Source organism: Danio rerio, chromosome 19 (genome assembly GCF_049306965.1).
Source record: "Danio rerio strain Tuebingen ecotype United States chromosome 19, GRCz12tu, whole genome shotgun sequence".
NCBI classification, from domain to species: Eukaryota; Metazoa; Chordata; class Actinopteri; order Cypriniformes; family Danionidae; genus Danio; species Danio rerio.
The window spans coordinates 22958976-22976664 of NC_133194.1; the positions used below are offsets into that span (position 1 = coordinate 22958976).

General features: G+C 35.3%; 1 protein-coding gene across 13 annotated transcripts in view; it reads left to right on the plus strand.

The window, feature by feature from the left end:
- Positions 1 to 17689, plus strand: part of kcnh8 (potassium voltage-gated channel, subfamily H (eag-related), member 8) — a 168771-nt gene that overhangs the window by 63840 nt on the left and 87242 nt on the right. For all 13 annotated transcript variants that reach the window (XR_012395036.1, XR_012395037.1, XM_073931654.1 and 10 more), the window contains exons 4-6: positions 6404 to 6534; positions 10804 to 11038; positions 14649 to 14806. Coding sequence is in view for 11 of the 13 variants with exons in the window: in XM_073931654.1 (XP_073787755.1) it covers positions 6404 to 6534; positions 10804 to 11038; positions 14649 to 14806 (524 nt within the window). In the remaining 2 variants the exon portion in view is untranslated. The remainder of the gene's footprint in view (positions 1 to 6403; positions 6535 to 10803; positions 11039 to 14648; positions 14807 to 17689) is intronic.

Sequence of the window (17689 nt, forward strand, 5' to 3'; positions counted from 1 at the left end):
GTAAACATGTTTGTCCTGCATGTTTGATTTTTAAACACAACTAAATGTCTCTTAAATGAGCACAAGCAGTTGTTAAAGTAATCAAATGCTTTAATTATAGATCTGTGCATTCTTACAGTGACACCTCTGTTATCAAATGAAACGAAACAAAACGAGACATTCATTTGCTGCTCCTCACTTGTTTGATAACCGAGGTGTCACTTTAAGTGGCATGTACATAGGCTGATCTGGGATCAGTTTATGATACAGAACCCGTCCCTATTCGCAGATTCAGAGGTTGCATATGAAGGGTGATGATTGACGCGCAGCTTTAATAAAAAGAAAGTTAATTTTTATATTAAATTTAATGTGCTTTCAAGATTAAAAATACATGAGAAATATGGGAAAATACTTAATTATAGGGTGATGGTGTCACACCCGTGCTGCGTCCGAAACCGCCTACTACTCAGTAGGTACTGCATTTGAATTTAAACTGACTACTCGGCCGTTAGGAAAGTATGTTCTGTACAGTATGAATGTGAAAAGTATAAATGGAATTAGGACGTACTACATCCGCCATTTTGTCATGGTCACGCGACCTACCTGCGTAATTTGCGTCGCTTCACTCCCATTCATTAATTCGCTCGCGGGGCATCATGGGATAGCGCAGCGTGCATGGGATGCGCACTCCAGAATTTCGCCGGAAGTAGTAAGTCATCCGAGTACTTCTCGCATACTGATTTTCGAATTCTATGAATTGGGACATACAGTACTTTTCGGCTCACAAACTGATTTTAGCCTACTATATAGTATGGAAGTATACGGTTTCGGACCCAGCCCCAGTCTCCATTTCATCATGTGACACTCACAAAGTGCTCCTTTGTTCTGTTTGCCCACCATGTCATTATGTTTATCACCTCCACCTGTGTCTACCCCTGTATGTAATCAGTTTATCATCTCCTGTGTATTTAAGTCCCTGCATTCAGTTAGTCCCTGATCCGGCATCTCTCCTTGTGATGTCTTGTTTGTTGCTTGTTTTCACCTCATGGTCATCCAGTGTTCTTCCTTGTGAGTAATTATAATAAATAAATGTGTTTTGATAATCTTGCGAGCCTGTGCCTTCCTCAAGTGAACCCAGGGCGTTACAGATAGCACAATAGAATGGTAAAATATGGGAGAATCTTGGCAAAAACAGGAGGGTTGACTTGTATGAAGTGAACAGGAAGTGTTTGTGGAAAAACACTTTTGCGAGGGAATGCAAAAACTTAAAAAATGATTTTTCCTTTCACTCCCACCCATTTTTTTTCTACCACCTATTTTTTCCCCCCACCGTCCTGACCGAGTCCCCATACTTTTTTAATGGAGTAACTAGTAGCTATAACTAGTTACCTATTGTCAGTAACTAACGCAACAATGGTTTACAGTGTGTGGAATGGTGTGCTGGGATTGGTTGAGTAGCTATATTGTGTTTTGCAGAGAATGGAGACTAGCGTTTTCATAATTTTGAAAAATAACAAGAAAACATAATAGAATAATTAACCAGTTGTTGAATTTTACAAAAAATTAAAAACTGACTTTCATGAACTGAGATACAGTGCTGATTTTGTTGGAAACTTCATTTTTTAAATGTTTTTTTTTTTTTTTTTTTGGAACCAAATTCTTCATATATTGTTTAAGGCTTTTCATTATTAATGTCCTGTCAACCCAAAGCCTATGCCAGAACATAACTAGCAGGGGGGCATGCAACATGCAATCATGGGGCACATTATCAGCAACCATACATTTAATAAAAAAAATGAGGCATAAAGAAACCCAATACAGTGCAACAACTGGTACAGATCAGCTCATACTGTCAGCTCATTTCCCATAAATTGAAAAAGAAAGATCACAGAATTAATAATTATTACCAACAAAACAGGTTGACCTTTATTAGATGTAATACTGTTGGAATAGCCACATTTAAGTGTGTGTAATAAACACATGACTAACCTTTTAAAAAAGTAATAGGCGGCATGTACAAACCTTAAATCTCCTTAAAACAATGTCCTTCCATTTGGTTGTGGAATTTTGAGCTAGCTGTACCAACTGGGCCTTCTGTTCGTAAAGCATTGAACATCTGTGGTCAAAAACATTGAGGAGAAAGAATTCTACCATGTATTTGAAAATTCCGTCCCCACTCAATTACTCAAAATCTCTGAGTTTGGGATAGGTGGTGCTGTCTGAGAAGGCAGAGTGATAGGAGTATAATTTAAAGCTGAAGGCGACCTTTATATGTTAAAGAAGAAACAACGAGTCATTTTCTAATATCCATATTTTACCCTATCCTTAAAATATTGTGGGAAAAACAGGTTTCTAGCATCAAGGCTTTACTCCATGTACACATGCTAAAGATGCAATGATGCACAAGACTCCGCAACGCATCCAATCAGAGAAATGGGTCTCTTTTCATAAAAAATAAACACACATAGACTGTAGTTTTTACTTTTATTACATTAAAAATAATGGAACATTCAGTGGTTATTTGAACTATTCTATTTTAAATGAATAATAAAAAACTGTGTAGGGGTTCACATCACCCTCTTGGGAGGCACGATTCATGATGCACAAGCCCTAGTTGTGAAAGCAATATACAAACTGTTTCCTGTCAGAAAGTCACAGTAAAAAAAAAAAAAAGAGCCTATTAAAACATTTTTTTAATCCACTGGTCCAAACATGCCTATTACATAAGAATAATCTCTCATCTGAACCTTTTTCTGATTGTCTCGTTAAGCAGAGTTGGCCTGAAAAATACCTATTTATTGTGTGAGCGAGAACCCAGATCAGATACTGGCCTGGAGCACCAGAGAAAATCACGCCGAGCAGGGAATCCCAGAGCAACTGTGTCTGTCCACTTCTTTTTTTTTTCACACTTTTGTTCTCTTCCCTCTCTGTGTTTCTCCTGACCTGTGCTGCTGGTAAATTGGGAGTACATTTATTAGGATCTATAATAAGTGTTATGCCGCCGGACTCCCTGCTGACTGTAGTCTCTTATGGATGAGTTTGAGTCGCCCCTCTCCTCCTCTGGCCCTGCAGGCTGAAGTGATCTCCATCCCTCTCTAATAACCAGCTTCCCACTTTCCACTCTAGCCCTTCATCTCTTTCTCTTTCAGTCACACTCTCTCTCTCATTCTATCTCTCTCTATCTCTCTCTCTCTCTCTCTCTCTCTCTCTCTCTCTCTCTCTCTCTCTCTCTCTCTGTCGATCGCTCCATCCCTTCAGTCTTTTTCCTACTCCTGCTTTGGTTTCCCTTGGTACCTTGTTCAGCAGGGTTGCAATGAGTGACATTTTTCCTTCATTGCCCTCGGCAATTGAGACTGGCAGCCCGGCTGTCTGCTTGTTTTCTCAACTGGTGGACTTTAAAAGGGTACATGCTATTTATTTTATTTTTTTAAATATATTTTTTATTTCATGTTTTTTTATTTATAATTTATGAAAGATTTACAGTTGAAGTCAGAATTATTAGCCCCCCTGAATTTTTTGCCTCGCTGTTTATTTTTCCCAATTTCTGTTTAACGGAGAGGAGAGAAGATTTTTTCAACATGCACATTTCTGAACATTATAGTTTCTAATAACTGATTTACTTTATCTTTGTCATGATGACAGTAAAAAATATTTGACTAGATATAAAAAGAGGCTAATAATTTTAGTAATAACAATAATATATTATCAATATTTTGTTGATTTTTTTTGTAGTAAAAAGGTTTTTTTAATTGATGAAAAAATCTAAAGATTCTGTACACTACAGAAAAGAAACTACTTTTGTCAAACAATTTGAAGTGCAGTTTTCGCTTCAGCCTGGAAGTAAATATCCCCTAACAGACTTTTATAGCCGTTCTAGACCTTAAAAACTAAATCAGTTGAACTACAGTCACTCGAACAATTAAAACAGATGTGTTGAATATAAGTATACAGATATTTTGGCAGCAAAGCAGCATTAGCTGAAACCACAGGTGTAAAGCAGGTCAACAGCAGAAAGTTATTCTCGTTTCACATCAGCTTTTGTGTAACAGCAGCATAGAGGGCAGTAGAATGAGAACAGGCCATTTTCAATTAAAAAAATAAATAAAAATCGCAATCAGTAATAAGGGCAATCATCATTTGCATGGAAGTATTGATGGAAAATCTCTCCATCCTTCTTCACAAAGCAACAAAAATGCTCTCTCAATTATCAGCTACATTTTCTTTCGACAGTATTTTTTATTTTTTGCAAGCTTGTAACATTTGTGGATCCAGCTGGAGCCTGCAAACCATGTGTACTGGTTTAAATGTGTTTTTAAATGTGTTTAAACGTTTTTTTTTTATTTGGCCTTATATTAGATAAATATTCTTACAGTACATTTAACTCATAATAATATCAACTCAAAACAATAGCTATGTTTTGTAGCTGTGAATTTAATGTGTGAGTAAAACAGGAATATTACATAAATAACCTGCAAATAAACCACAGTGGAATGGAAACAGTGGTTTACGTCCTAGTGGTTTACAAATTATTGACAATAGAAGGTTTTTTAACTGGAGAAACCGCTGTAGCTCCAAATGTATTTGCAAAATAATGAAGGGCTGTCACCATCTTGCTTTTTGTCTCCATTCCTCCTAGTAGTCCCCATGTTGCCCCCTGCATTAGTTCTTCCTCGTGTGTTTTTGTTTAACTTAATTGCAATCACATGTGACTTGTTTCAGCCATGTTATTTAAGTTGTCACCTTTTCACTGTTCCTCACTTGTTTTTATTTATTTATTTATTTATTTATTTATTTGTATTAACCATAAGCTCAAGTATAAACCATTATGGCATATTTAACAATCCAATATAGTGTTAGTGTTAATATAAAAGTACATGACTAGGAACAGGAAACCGCATACTTCCATAATATATAGTACTCTAAAATCAGTATGCGAGCCAAGTAGTATGTCCTAATTCATATAATTAAAAGATCAGCATATGAGAAGTACCTGGACGATTTACTACTTCCGGACAGATTCAGATTCTGAAGTGTGCATCCATGCTGCATTATCCTATGATGCATCTCGCTACAATTCATGAATGGGAGTAAAGCGAAGCAATGGACACAAGTCACGTGACCATCACAAAACGACGGATGTAGTACGTCTGAATTCCATTCATACTTCTCACATTCTTTATAGAACGTACTTTTCTAACGGCCGAATAGTATGTTTAATTTGAAATGCAGAAGTAGGCAGTTTTGGACGAAGCTATAGACAAACAAAAATAATTTTTTTTTTTTTTTAAAAAGGCATGAGGGTCTTAGTCAAGTAATAGAAACAATCTAAGGCATGTGGAAACATTCAGGCTTTTCTGTTCCTAATGAAGTGAAGAGACTTTACGAACATCATCAGATCATTCCTCCATCCATTAAAGTGGGGTTTCACCTTTACAAATTTGCATGATGTTCTTTGCAAATTTGCCTCACCAGGTTTTTGAGTCATTACTTGCCTTGTGGTCTCTTGACCTCCTGATCTACATTTAGTAAGACTCCTGTTTCCCTGTTGCTTGCTGCTATATTTTTGTTGTTTTCTTCCATTGTGGTGTTTCTTTTAGTATTTTTATTATGCTTTTATAACCTTTTGTACCTCATCTGTTTTGCTACCTAATTCTAAAAAGAATATAAGTTGTACGGAGTGAGTGTGTGTGTGTGTGTTTAAATAAAAGATCCTTGTTTTCCTACTTTGAGTGTTTTGTTTGTGTCCAACACAACCAACTGCCCAGTGGTATATCGCACCAGTCTCCACACCAGAGACCCGGGTTTAAAACCTGTCCATATCAATGGCACAAAATACAAACTGACATGTTATCTCTTAGTATTTTTTAGAATCACAAACTTGAAAGACAGTTCTAGTTCTTAACAATTTTAGTTTTGTTTTATTTGGTTTTGAAATCAAAATGTTGTGCTTTTTTAAATCCTAAAGTTTTATTTAAATACATGCTTTTGTTTTTACTTTTTTTTAGTACTTAATCTAAACTTTTTTTGCGTAGGCTTTAGCCTTCAATGGTTTCTTGTTTTACTTTATATTGTAGATAGAATATACTGATTGTTATTTTATTTTATTTTTTTTCTTTAGATAAAACTTTAGGCTTTTCAGGCTACAGTAAACCATAACATTTTATTTTAATATATGGTTGGTTTTGTTTCCTTTAGTATTTAATCATTATTTAGTAAGATTTTTTTGATTAGCATTTTTCTTTTCTTTATCTTTTTTTAAGGTGAAAAGAACCTCAGGACCATATGAAGTTCTGTCTGAAAAATATGTTCTTTGTTGTTTTTATGTATTAATAGAGTTTTTTTTGTGCTGTGTGTATTTATTCCTTGATGCATTGTATCCCTCATTGCCCTTGACTTTAATAACAACAGTCCAACCTTTTCTCAGAGTGCCGGCGTGAGAAGGTCAAGGGAGACTCTCCGTTTGGCTCCACGAGACTGCGATCAAGCACAGTTCTCTACCACATTTCAGGACACCTGCACAACCGTCAGAAACAGAGCAAAATTAAACTTAACAAGGTGAGGCCATTCAGATACTAATGATACAGAAAAATACAGAAACAGGTCTTGTTTAACACATGGCATTTTGGTGTTTTCTTTGATTTGATTGCAAGCGGTTGATGATAAATACAGGTGTAAATTGTTAATGTTTAAAAAATTTTGACCACATCCAGAGGAATTACAAAAGACTAAAACAATTGCATGTTTTCTTCTGAAAGCAGTTTGATTGTCTGCTCGATTGTCCTGGTGTGTTTGTTGTTTGTTCGTGGCATGCTTGTTTCATTCTCCAGCTTTAGTCAAGTTCTGTTTCGGTGGGCACTGGGATCAAAACTTGCATGTTGCATTTGCGAGTGCATGGTAAGCGTTTTGTTTATTGTGATGTTGATGTTATTGTGATTATGATGTTTTATGTGAACAAGTGATTAATAAATGTTTTCATTGGCTTCTAGTTCTAGTTTCATGTGAACACATGGTTTGTGTGTTCTCTCTTTGTGCCATGGGCTCTCTTGTTTTTTGATCCTAATATTAGTTCACTTTGTTCACCTGATTATTTGCTTATTAGTTAGTAATACTGCTGTCCTGTGCCAGTTTGTCATCAATGTTTACTGAGAGTCGTCTTGGCAGACACACAACTTCATAAGACGTTAATATTAGGTTAGATTTAGGTCACCAGGGTCAAAGGACAATGTTATTTTGACTTCCAGTAACGATAGCCAATGACAGTGACTACATTTACATGGACATGCAGTAATCAAATAATTTTACATAGTTATAGCACATAATTCGATTAATGTCATTGTGTCATAACGCTATCCACATTTCAGGTAATCTCGGATGTTTAATTTTTAGTTTGTTGTGTGTAAATGCAGTTTGGCACTATCACTTTCATTCAGGAAGATTTAATGCATGCCCCTCTGCATTTCACGATTCAGGTGTTTGTGGTCCTTCATTGACTGGGTAAGAGCAGAAAATAGTGTCATTTATTCATCAGGTATGGCAATCAAAATCTAATGTCTGATAGATGTTATATTGGTAATGTCCACACAACGTCAAGGTGTTACATCAATAGACGGTGAATTGTGTTTAGGTTGTGTTGGAAGTAACCAAAAATGCAACGTCTGTCCGAGGTTGGACATTGACTTTGGCCTTATGTTGGGTTCTGACAATTTCAGTTCTAAACAAAATCCCAGCCCAGTCTCATCTGTCTTTTATTAATGTTTTCCCCCTTGGGTTATTTTTGTTATGTTTTATTTTACTATTAATAAAATCTATTTTGTTACTGCGATGCAGAGAGTCCTTGCTCTTTTCCCTTTCCGCAACTGTAATCGTATGTATATTTGAGTGATGATACTTTGCTCAATATGATCAGTTATTGCAGTTTTGTTCATTACAAGTCGATACAATTACAGTATTTAAATGTAACGTATTGATGATGTTTTTTTATGTCTCTCTTAGATATTGTTTACATCTGGGTCAATTCATGTTGGGTTTTTTCTAATCAAAAAGCTATTTGATGGTGAATGGATGCGTATATATCCGACTGCCCAAATCACTTCAGGAAGTGGTCTGGGGCTCACTCCAGATGTAACTGGAATGTTCTAAATGCATCTGATTGCTAAAACCACATATTTATATTTTACTCCTCCCAAAATGTAAAAATAATGCAAATGCAACACAATGGCAATGCCACAGATGGCAGTTTGTTTCATTTTATTGTATTATGTTTTATTTTATTACATAATAAAATCAAATGGCGGCGTTGACAACGGATACACATTATTCACTTTTGGTACCTCTGTGAAAGGAGAGGAATAATAATGAAAAAATAGAACATTTCTATTGGGTAGATTGTCTTGTTTTTGGCAGAGTAATTTATACAGAAATGAATTGTAAACCATGTAAGTTCTGAATGATGTCTTGCACGCTTCAGTAAAACAAAAATAGATTTTCCTTGGACGCAGCCCTGAGATGTCATGCCCTTTTATGAAAATCAGAATGAGCTTTATTTATCAAATGTGCACAAATACCCAAGATATGTTTCTTGTGGTTTACAGGAGCTTGGGGTACAGACATTTTGAGAACAAAACTGACATTTAAAGAAGTGATAAAACAAAGTAAATGATAAAATTTGGCCTATTGGCTGAATAAAAGTTGGGCCTATTCAGAATGAAAAAAAAAAAGTTATATATTTTTAAATACATTGAGTTATATATGTAAATGAGCAGTATCAAATAAGAAGCAGTACGATATGGCATTTATACAATAGTTCAATGACATGTAATGTAATGTGTATTTATATAGCGCATTTATTGTGTATGGCCATACACCCAAAGCGCTTCACAATCATGAGGGGGGGTCTCTCCACACCACCACCAGTGTGCAGCATCCACTTGGATGATGCGACGGCTGCCACAGGACAACGGCGCCAGTGCGCTCACCACACACCAGCTATTGGTGGAGTGGAGAGACATAATCATGTATATAAAAAAAGAAACACGGAGAGTCTCAAACTTTCCACCATTCATTCATATCAGCAGCTGACAGACAGAAACCATTGCTTAAAAACACATTTCTTTAGAACTAGTATTTGAATGATTCTCTACCATAATATCTAAAGAGATGACAAATCCGGTGAATTTGCTTACATTTTATGATTATAAGGCTGAAGGGCATGAAATGCCATCAGTCTACAGAGTTTTCCCAGTATTTCTTTGTTGCAACCAGGAGATCACAATAATTAACCACGAAAAAGCCAGAGCAAAGCAAGCACTAGCAGATTACTATGGTATAAATACAACATTACAAAATACAAAAGAGAGAGAGATCGACATTGAATGTCACTTACTTGCTTTATAGTGATTTGATCAGCTCTAGTTTGATATACGCAAAAAAAAAAAAAAAAATGCTGTGTTTTTCACCCCTAAGAGCTTATTATATGGTCTTTGTCGCCACCTTGTTGCTCAACCGTCTTTGCTCTGTTCAGTATGACAGGCTGAGATGGCCGCTGAATCTCAGAAATTATAAATATTTGAATTAGGCACTATCTTTATTTAAAAAAAACTGCAATTTTGCAATCTAAATAACTACATTCTCACCTAAAAAGCCTCAAAAATACTTTGTTTCCAACAGCTGCAATATTTTTCAAACCTTAGTGAGTTTATTGATCTGCTGTCACTCTATGTGGGCTTAGTAATACACAAGGTGTAATCACAGGGTGAAGAGGCTGCATGAGTGCTGTTACTGCAGAATATTGCACAGGGCCGGAGTGGGACTCCTTTTCAGCCCTGGAGTTTCAAGCCTCAGACCGGCCCACCTCAGTTCATGACTGACTATATTAAAATAAGGTCATTTCCAAATCAGTTTCTAATGACTTTTTTTTTTTTTTTTTTTGAGAAAACAGCTGTTTTAGAACTTCAAATGTTCAACAACCCTAACAGTATTATATGTCTTAACAATAAAAATGAATAAAAAAAAAACTTAGATGGGGATCGAACCTGGGTCAGCGGTGTCATAATTTAGCATGCTATCCACTGAACCACAACAGTTAATGAATGAGCAAAGACTCATCTTAGTTATATCATGATCAACTTGCAGGCTACAGCTTGTTTTCTACGCTGCGAGAAAATAGATAAAGAGTAGAGCTGGGGTAAAATAATGAATAAAAAGGCTGTGGTCAAGTAAATAAATAAATTTAAAAAGTGTGGCTGCTGAGAGCAACAGATTCTGGAGCTAGGGATACCGGCCCTCGCGGCCAAAAAACGGACCGGCTCACCGGGAATTCTCCCGGTCCTCCCGATTGGCCAATCCAGGCCTGATATTGCATGATCAGCCAATCAGATTTGAGAACCAGACAGAACGGTTGTATCAATAAATATATATTGCATATTTTAGTGGTTTATTTTTAAAAATTTGCTCAGTATATTTAGCAATAAAAATGTTGACCAAAAATTAGTACATTATACTTTTAAAAGTATTTTGAATGTATACTTAAAATAAAAAAGTATACATTCATACTTTCTATACTTAAAAGTAAAAAAGTATATTTTAAAAGTATATTTTTAGTGTGTACAGAATGTTAAATGCACAAGCTTATTTTCCAAAACAAAAGTTCAAAACTCAAACACAGATTCACTTTACTAGAAAAAAGCCGAAAGTGGATTAAAGAGACACATGTAAACATCAGGTGTGAACAACAAGGTGTCTTTCTTGTCAAATCAACCAGATTGCATCCTAATTCCAGGGCCAAAAAACATGTTAACTTACACAAATTGTTCTCTCTTTTTCTAGAATGTGTTTGGGGATCCACCCGCTCTGCCTGAATATAAAGTCGCTGATGCCAAGAAATCCAAGTTCATTCTTCTCCACTTCAGCACCTTTAAAGCAGGCTGGGATTGGCTGATCCTTCTGGCTACCTTTTATGTGGCTGTTACGGTGCCGTACAATGTTTGTTTTATAGGTGATCAAGATTTGACACGCAGCACCACCGTCACTGACATTGCTGTTGAGATACTCTTTATCATTGGTAAGACATTATTTTTAGTTGGTCCATTACATAGTACATTTTTCATTGTGAGCATGATTATGATTTATGTGATTATATTACATCTGTATCTTTATATATGATTAGAATCAGGTCTTTAAATCAGTTTCATGGTCTTTGACTTCCTCCATTAACTCAGTCTTATACCACAGGGAAACACACTGCATCATTCTCCTTTAGTTGTGGTGCATTGGAGAAAAAAATATACTGTGTTATTGGAATTAAAAAGGGTAACTTGTACAAAAATAAATAATTATTATTTTTTTTTAAACAGAAGTTGTTTAACCTTCTTTTGCTGTACATAAGAGCATATTTTTATATACTCTTAACCACCAGCAGTGTCACAATGGCATAAAGTAATGGAAGATCACCATAAACCCTGGTTATTTATTTATTAATGATTATTTTATTGTGTATTTGTATTTCATTATTTGACTTATATGACTATTTTTAGGCTCTGGTTGGTTTATATTGTGATGATTAATGATACTGTGATACTGGGGAATTTACTGGTTGTATTATGTGGTTATATTTCTGTTAAACTAAAGGCAAAGAAAAAAAGACATTTGACATTTTAAATTCACTCCACGACTGATGTTTTGGAGTTTTACCTTAAATCCCCCTTGCACTCATGCTGTGCTTCTTAAATTGCACTGTTATTTATTTTTTTCTGCATCTTTGTGAGCTTAAATAGATGTCTTTGTTCACAGATTGTTTGCAATTTTAGAATAGCATGAGCCGTAAGGCATGCTGATCCCATGCTGTTTAAAAAATAAAACGTGTTATATAGGGTGACCGGTGAACACGTGGTTATTGTTTTGTTGAGACTGAAGGTGTCGTTGTATATGGGGAGAGACATGTTTAGGCAAAATATGAAATATCTTGGATGTATTTTTACTGAGTAAACCACTATTTTGCAGATGGGGTCAAAATGACCTCAAAATTTGTAGACAATTTTCAGGGCTGTGAAAATGACTTTAGAAAGATGGCAGAATCGTTATGTTGTTATTACACAGAGATTGGTTGGGTTATTAGTGAAATCTGTTGACTTTTGCAGTCTTTGTTTCATCATATGCCAATTGTGACAATTTGAAATAGGAAAAAGTACTTTTTTTGGGGATTGTTCCAACATTTGTGAGCCTGCAACATGACGTATTACAGATATTATATTATACTTTTTTTTTTAGATGATGTTGTTTTTAACAAGCATTTCTTTTTTACTATCTTCAATTTTAAAGCTATATGGTGGTCATTTCCAGAAATATAGGAATGTCAATGCGATGTGTAAATACACATAACCAAAAAACAAACATGACCCCAATTGGCAAACACATCTTTAAAAAAAATAGGTAACACTTTATTTTGATGGTCCATTTGAGTATTAGTCAGCTTAAAATCTGTTGATACTGCTTCTTAGACAGACATTTAACTGACTATAAGAAACTTTGCAAGTACATATCAACTTACACTAACCCTAACCCCAACCTAACAGTCTAATGGGAATTAGTTGGCATGTAGATGCAATGTAACTAAAATTCAAGAAATGGACCATCAAAATAAAGTGTGAGCAAACAATAATGTATGATGAACAAATCACTTTGAAAATAGAAATTTTCAAGTTCTCATCAAGTTCTATCAGATATAGATCTGGTGACTGTGAAGGCCATTTGAGTACAGTGAGCTCATTGTCATGTACAAGAAACCAGTCTGAGATGATTCCCGCTTTATGACATAGCAGGTTATCCTGCTGGAAGATGTCATTAGAAGATGGGTACACTGTGGTCATAAAGGGATGTACATGGTCAACAACAATACTCCGGTAGGCTGTGGCACTGACATGGTGCATAAGTTGGTACTAATGAGCCCTAAGTGTGCCAAGCAGCCTGAACCATTAATACAAGGCAGGATGGATCTATACTTTCATGTTGTTGACACCAAATTCTGACCCTACCATCTGAATTTTGCAGCAGAAATCGAGACTTGTCAGACCAGGCAGCATTTTTCCTCTATTATTGTCCAATTTTGGGGATCTTGTGTGAAATGTAGCCTCAGTTTCCTGTTTTTAGCAGACAGGAGTGGCAACTGGTGTGGTCTTCTGCTGCTGTAGCCCATCAGGGTTGGATGTGTTGTGCTCTTCTGCATATCTCGGTTGTAGAGAGTGGTTATTTGAGTTACTGTTGCCTTTCTATCTAGAATCAGTCTGGCCATTCTCATCTGAACTCTGGCATCAACAAGGCTATTGCTCCAACAAAACTGCCGCTCACTGGATATTTTCCCTTTTTTGGACCAGTGACTGTTAACCCTAGCGATGGTTCTACTTGAAAATCCCAGTAGATGAGCAGTTTCAAAAAATACTCAGACTATCCCATCTGACACCAACAACCATGCCACATTCAAAGTCACTTAAATCCCTTTTCATCCCCATTGTGATGCTCAGTTTGAACTGCAGCAGATTGTCATGACCACATGCCTAAATGCATTAAGTTGCTGCCATGTGATTTGCTGATTAGACATTTGCGTTAACGAGCAGTTGGACAGGTTTACCTAATAAAATGAGTGTAGATTGGTCTTCTTACTCAAATTGTTGAATTTTACCCAGTACATCCAGCCTGTATTTGGTGTATTGAAAGAATGATGTCTGGAAAATCAATACTATTTCAATCTGTCTTGTTTCCTTCTATAAAATTTATTAAACACCACATGCCTCTCTGTGAGGCTATTTTCCCCCATAACATTGTATGCCTGTAACTCAGTATTCAAGACTTTAAATTCATTTTAGATTTTTTTTCAAAAGAAACTTTCCTTTTTGAATCTTCATTTTTAAGACCTTAAATGATTCAGTCCTGGAAGTATTGGGATCTCAGGGCTGTAAAATAAAGTTACAAGACTGCATTTTAAAACTCTTGGTAGCTTCAAAAGCTGTCCTTCTTAAATGTCTTGGAAACTAATTTAAATACAAAATCAAAATACTAAGAGCAAGTTAATGTGACTCTTCTAGACCATTTCAATATGTTTTTGGCAGTCAGTATGTTCTATGCAGATGTATTGGATTGCACTGAATCTTGAATTACAGGTACATAAACTTTGCAGAAAAAGTTTGTCCACCCCCATTTTGAACTGTCAACATGAATATTTTTATGCAACAGAATTACCATAACTTTCATTTTTCCACAAAATGTTGGATTATTCAGCAAATCCACATCCAATACATTTAATAGTTTGGTTTTTTAGAATTAAATAGCAAGATTGTCGAAACATTTGTAAATGAACCAATTGCAAAAACACCAGTAATAAAATTATGTTAATGTTTTTTAACACTGATCCTTAAATTTTATTTTGGATTTGTGACTTTGATAATAACTATTATAAAAGCCTGGTGATTATATTTTGCTGACAGTGTATTGAGTGTGACTTATTCTTTCTTCATTTTGTTCTCTGTGATAACACTTGATATATCTGGCAGAAAAGAAAATTCTGTTAGAATTGCTTTAAAAAACACTGTGTTTTTTCATGGAGATTAAGCTGGTGGTGTTTTTTTTTTTTTTTTTTTTTTGGTAAGACGCTTACTCTGTCTATTCTGTCACTTCTCCAGACATCGTGTTTAGTTTCCGCACGACGTATGTGAGTAAGTCTGGGCAGGTGATCTTCGATGCTCGGCAGATCTGCATCCATTACATGACCACCTGGTTCATCATCGACCTGGTTGCTGCTCTCCCCTTTGATCTTCTTTACGCTTTCAAAGTCAGCGTGGTGAGTAATGCATATATTAAGAAAATTATAATGACTGTATCAGGGGAAAATCTGCAGGAACATGTTTTCACAGCTTTTAGGTGCATTTTGAATTTATAAAATGTGCATAATTTTACCAATAAAATCAGCCCTTGCAGAATCCGAGCTTGCAGAACAAATACCAACCATGGCAAGGATTGGCTTTGAATTTGGGGTAATTAAGCCATTTGGCTTTTAGCTATGTGCAATAATACATCAACATTTCATATTAGTGATGTTCAAAATAAATATAACTTACCTACTAAAACTATATATATATATATGGTTTATTGTGGGTATGTTGTTTACATGAATAAATCTGTGTTACAAGTTAAACACAAAGTGTAATAAACAGTTATATTTTGAATTTAAATAGTTTTTGTTTTGCGTTTACATTAATTGTACATTTGAATAGCCAAAATTACACTTTTCAGAATTTTAAATACGATTAATCGCGATTAATTTTCAAAATAAAGTGGGATTAATTAGTTAATTTTTTTAATTGATTGACAGCACTATATCTATCTATCTATCTATCTATCTATCTATCTATCTATCTATCTATCTATCTATCTATCTATCTATCTATCTATCTATCTATCTATCTATCTATCTATCTATCTATCTATCTATCTATCTATCTATCTATCTATCTATCTATCTGTCTATCTATCTGTCTATCTATCTGTCTATCTATCTATATATATAGTTGAAGTCAATGTTTAACAGAGCAAGGAAATTTTCACAGTATGTCTGATATAATTTTTTTCTTCTGGAGAAAGTACTATTTGTTTTATTTCTGCTTTATTTCTAGCAGTTTTAAATTTTTTAAACACCATTTTAAGGATAAAATTATTAGCCCCTTTAAGCATTTTTTTTAACTGTCCACAGAACAAACCATCATTATACAATAACTTGACTAATTACCAGAACCTGCCTAATTAACCTAATTAACCTAGTTAACCCTTTAAATGTCACTTTAATCTGTATAGAAGTGCCTTGAAAATCATCTTGTTAAATATTATTAACTGTCATCATGACAAAGATAAAATAAATCAGTTATTAGAACAATTATGTTTAGAAATGTATTGAACAAATCCTCTCTCTGTTAAACAGAAATTGGGTGAAGTATATGTGTTATATATATATATATTGTTTTAATATGTGACTATTATTTTATCACTGGCTAGAAACCTACACTACCTGACAGAAGTCTTGTCGTCCTTAAAAGTTTTAGTAACAACAAATAATAAATTGACTTCTAATTGATCATTTGGTATCAGAAGTGGCTTATATGAAAGGCAAAGGCCTCTAGGTTACGTTTTATTTTACCAAAATAAAATATGATCATGCCTTGATTTTCAATTATTTTATTAGGACAGTAAGCTCTGACTTTGCTCAAACAAAATTCTTGTGACTTACCAGAAATAATGTACAGTATAGAATATAAATCATGGTGCAGTGAAACATGAATTAATATTGTGTATGACTCCCATGACCTTGGAAGACTGCATCTATACATCTCTGCAATGATTCAAATAACTTATTAGTAAAGTCATCTGGAATGGCAAAGAAATTGTTCTTGCAGGATTCCCAAAGTTTATCAAGATTCTTTGGATTTATCTTCAATGTCTCCTCCATCTTACAACAGATATGCTCAATGAAGTTCATATCTGGTGACTGGGCAGACCAATCCTGGAACACCTATACCTTCTTTTTATTCAGAAATTTTGTAATGTAATGGGCAGCATTGTCTTGATACATCAGGCTGTTGATGTTGCCATCTACTCTGCAGATCTCCCGCACACTCAAAACTGAATGTAACTCCGAACTATGATTTTTCCTTTTCCAAACTTGACTGGTTTCTTGAGAATCTTGGGTCTATGCAGGTTTCAATAGGTCTTCTGTAGTATTTTTGGTAATGATTGGGATGCAGTTCAACAGATGATTCATTGGAAAAATTGACCTTCTTTCACTTTTCCAAATGATCAACTAGAAGCCAAGTTATTATTTGTTGCTATTACGATTGAGATCGATGACAAGACTTTTGTCAGGTAGCATACATTAAACAACAGTTATGACCAGGAATAGGCTGGATTTTCTTTAGGTTACTGAATTTAGCTAAACGATTAGTTTTAGCTTCCTTTAATATAAAACAAAGCACTAAGCAGCAGCGGCACTCTGTTAGCTGACCCTGCATGTGAACCGTGAAATGTTTTTTTTGATAGCATCATGGATGTAGAACTTTTAATGAGTGATCCTGGGTTCAGGTACTGTACAAATAAAGATGTATAGCAGGGTCTAAAATTGGCCGCCTCTGCCTCTGACCACTCTTCTATAAAAACAAGGATAACCGGCTGCTGATTTTAATTCACAGAAGAAGACAGTCAGCTTTTCTAGCCAATCCAGACTGGCGGAATCGATCAGTAATACTTGGAAACACAGACTTACAGTGATGACACATGCAGTAAATGAAACCCTGCATCCCTCTGTACAGCCAAACACATCCAAAGAGCACTCGAAATCCAGCGAGGCTTATTAAGAGAAGGAGAGTGAAACGCAGAGGACTTTACTTGAGCACCACTGTAATACAGACCTTGTTGTCTCTGAGATGTTCCTTTAAATCTGCTCCAATTACAGATTGCACCTCTGCTCCTTTGGTATCCCTTCATACCTGCCCTTCAGCTACAGTACACTGAACACACACACACACACACACACACACACACGCGCGCACAGACGTGTGCGCGCAAGCCCAAAGAAGACATCAGATATTTTTTTAGTATATCTTTTACTCCACTCGTCTTTCTTTTTTCTCTTGCCCATTTTCTTTCTCCTGCTCAATTAATTTACCCTTTCCTGGTT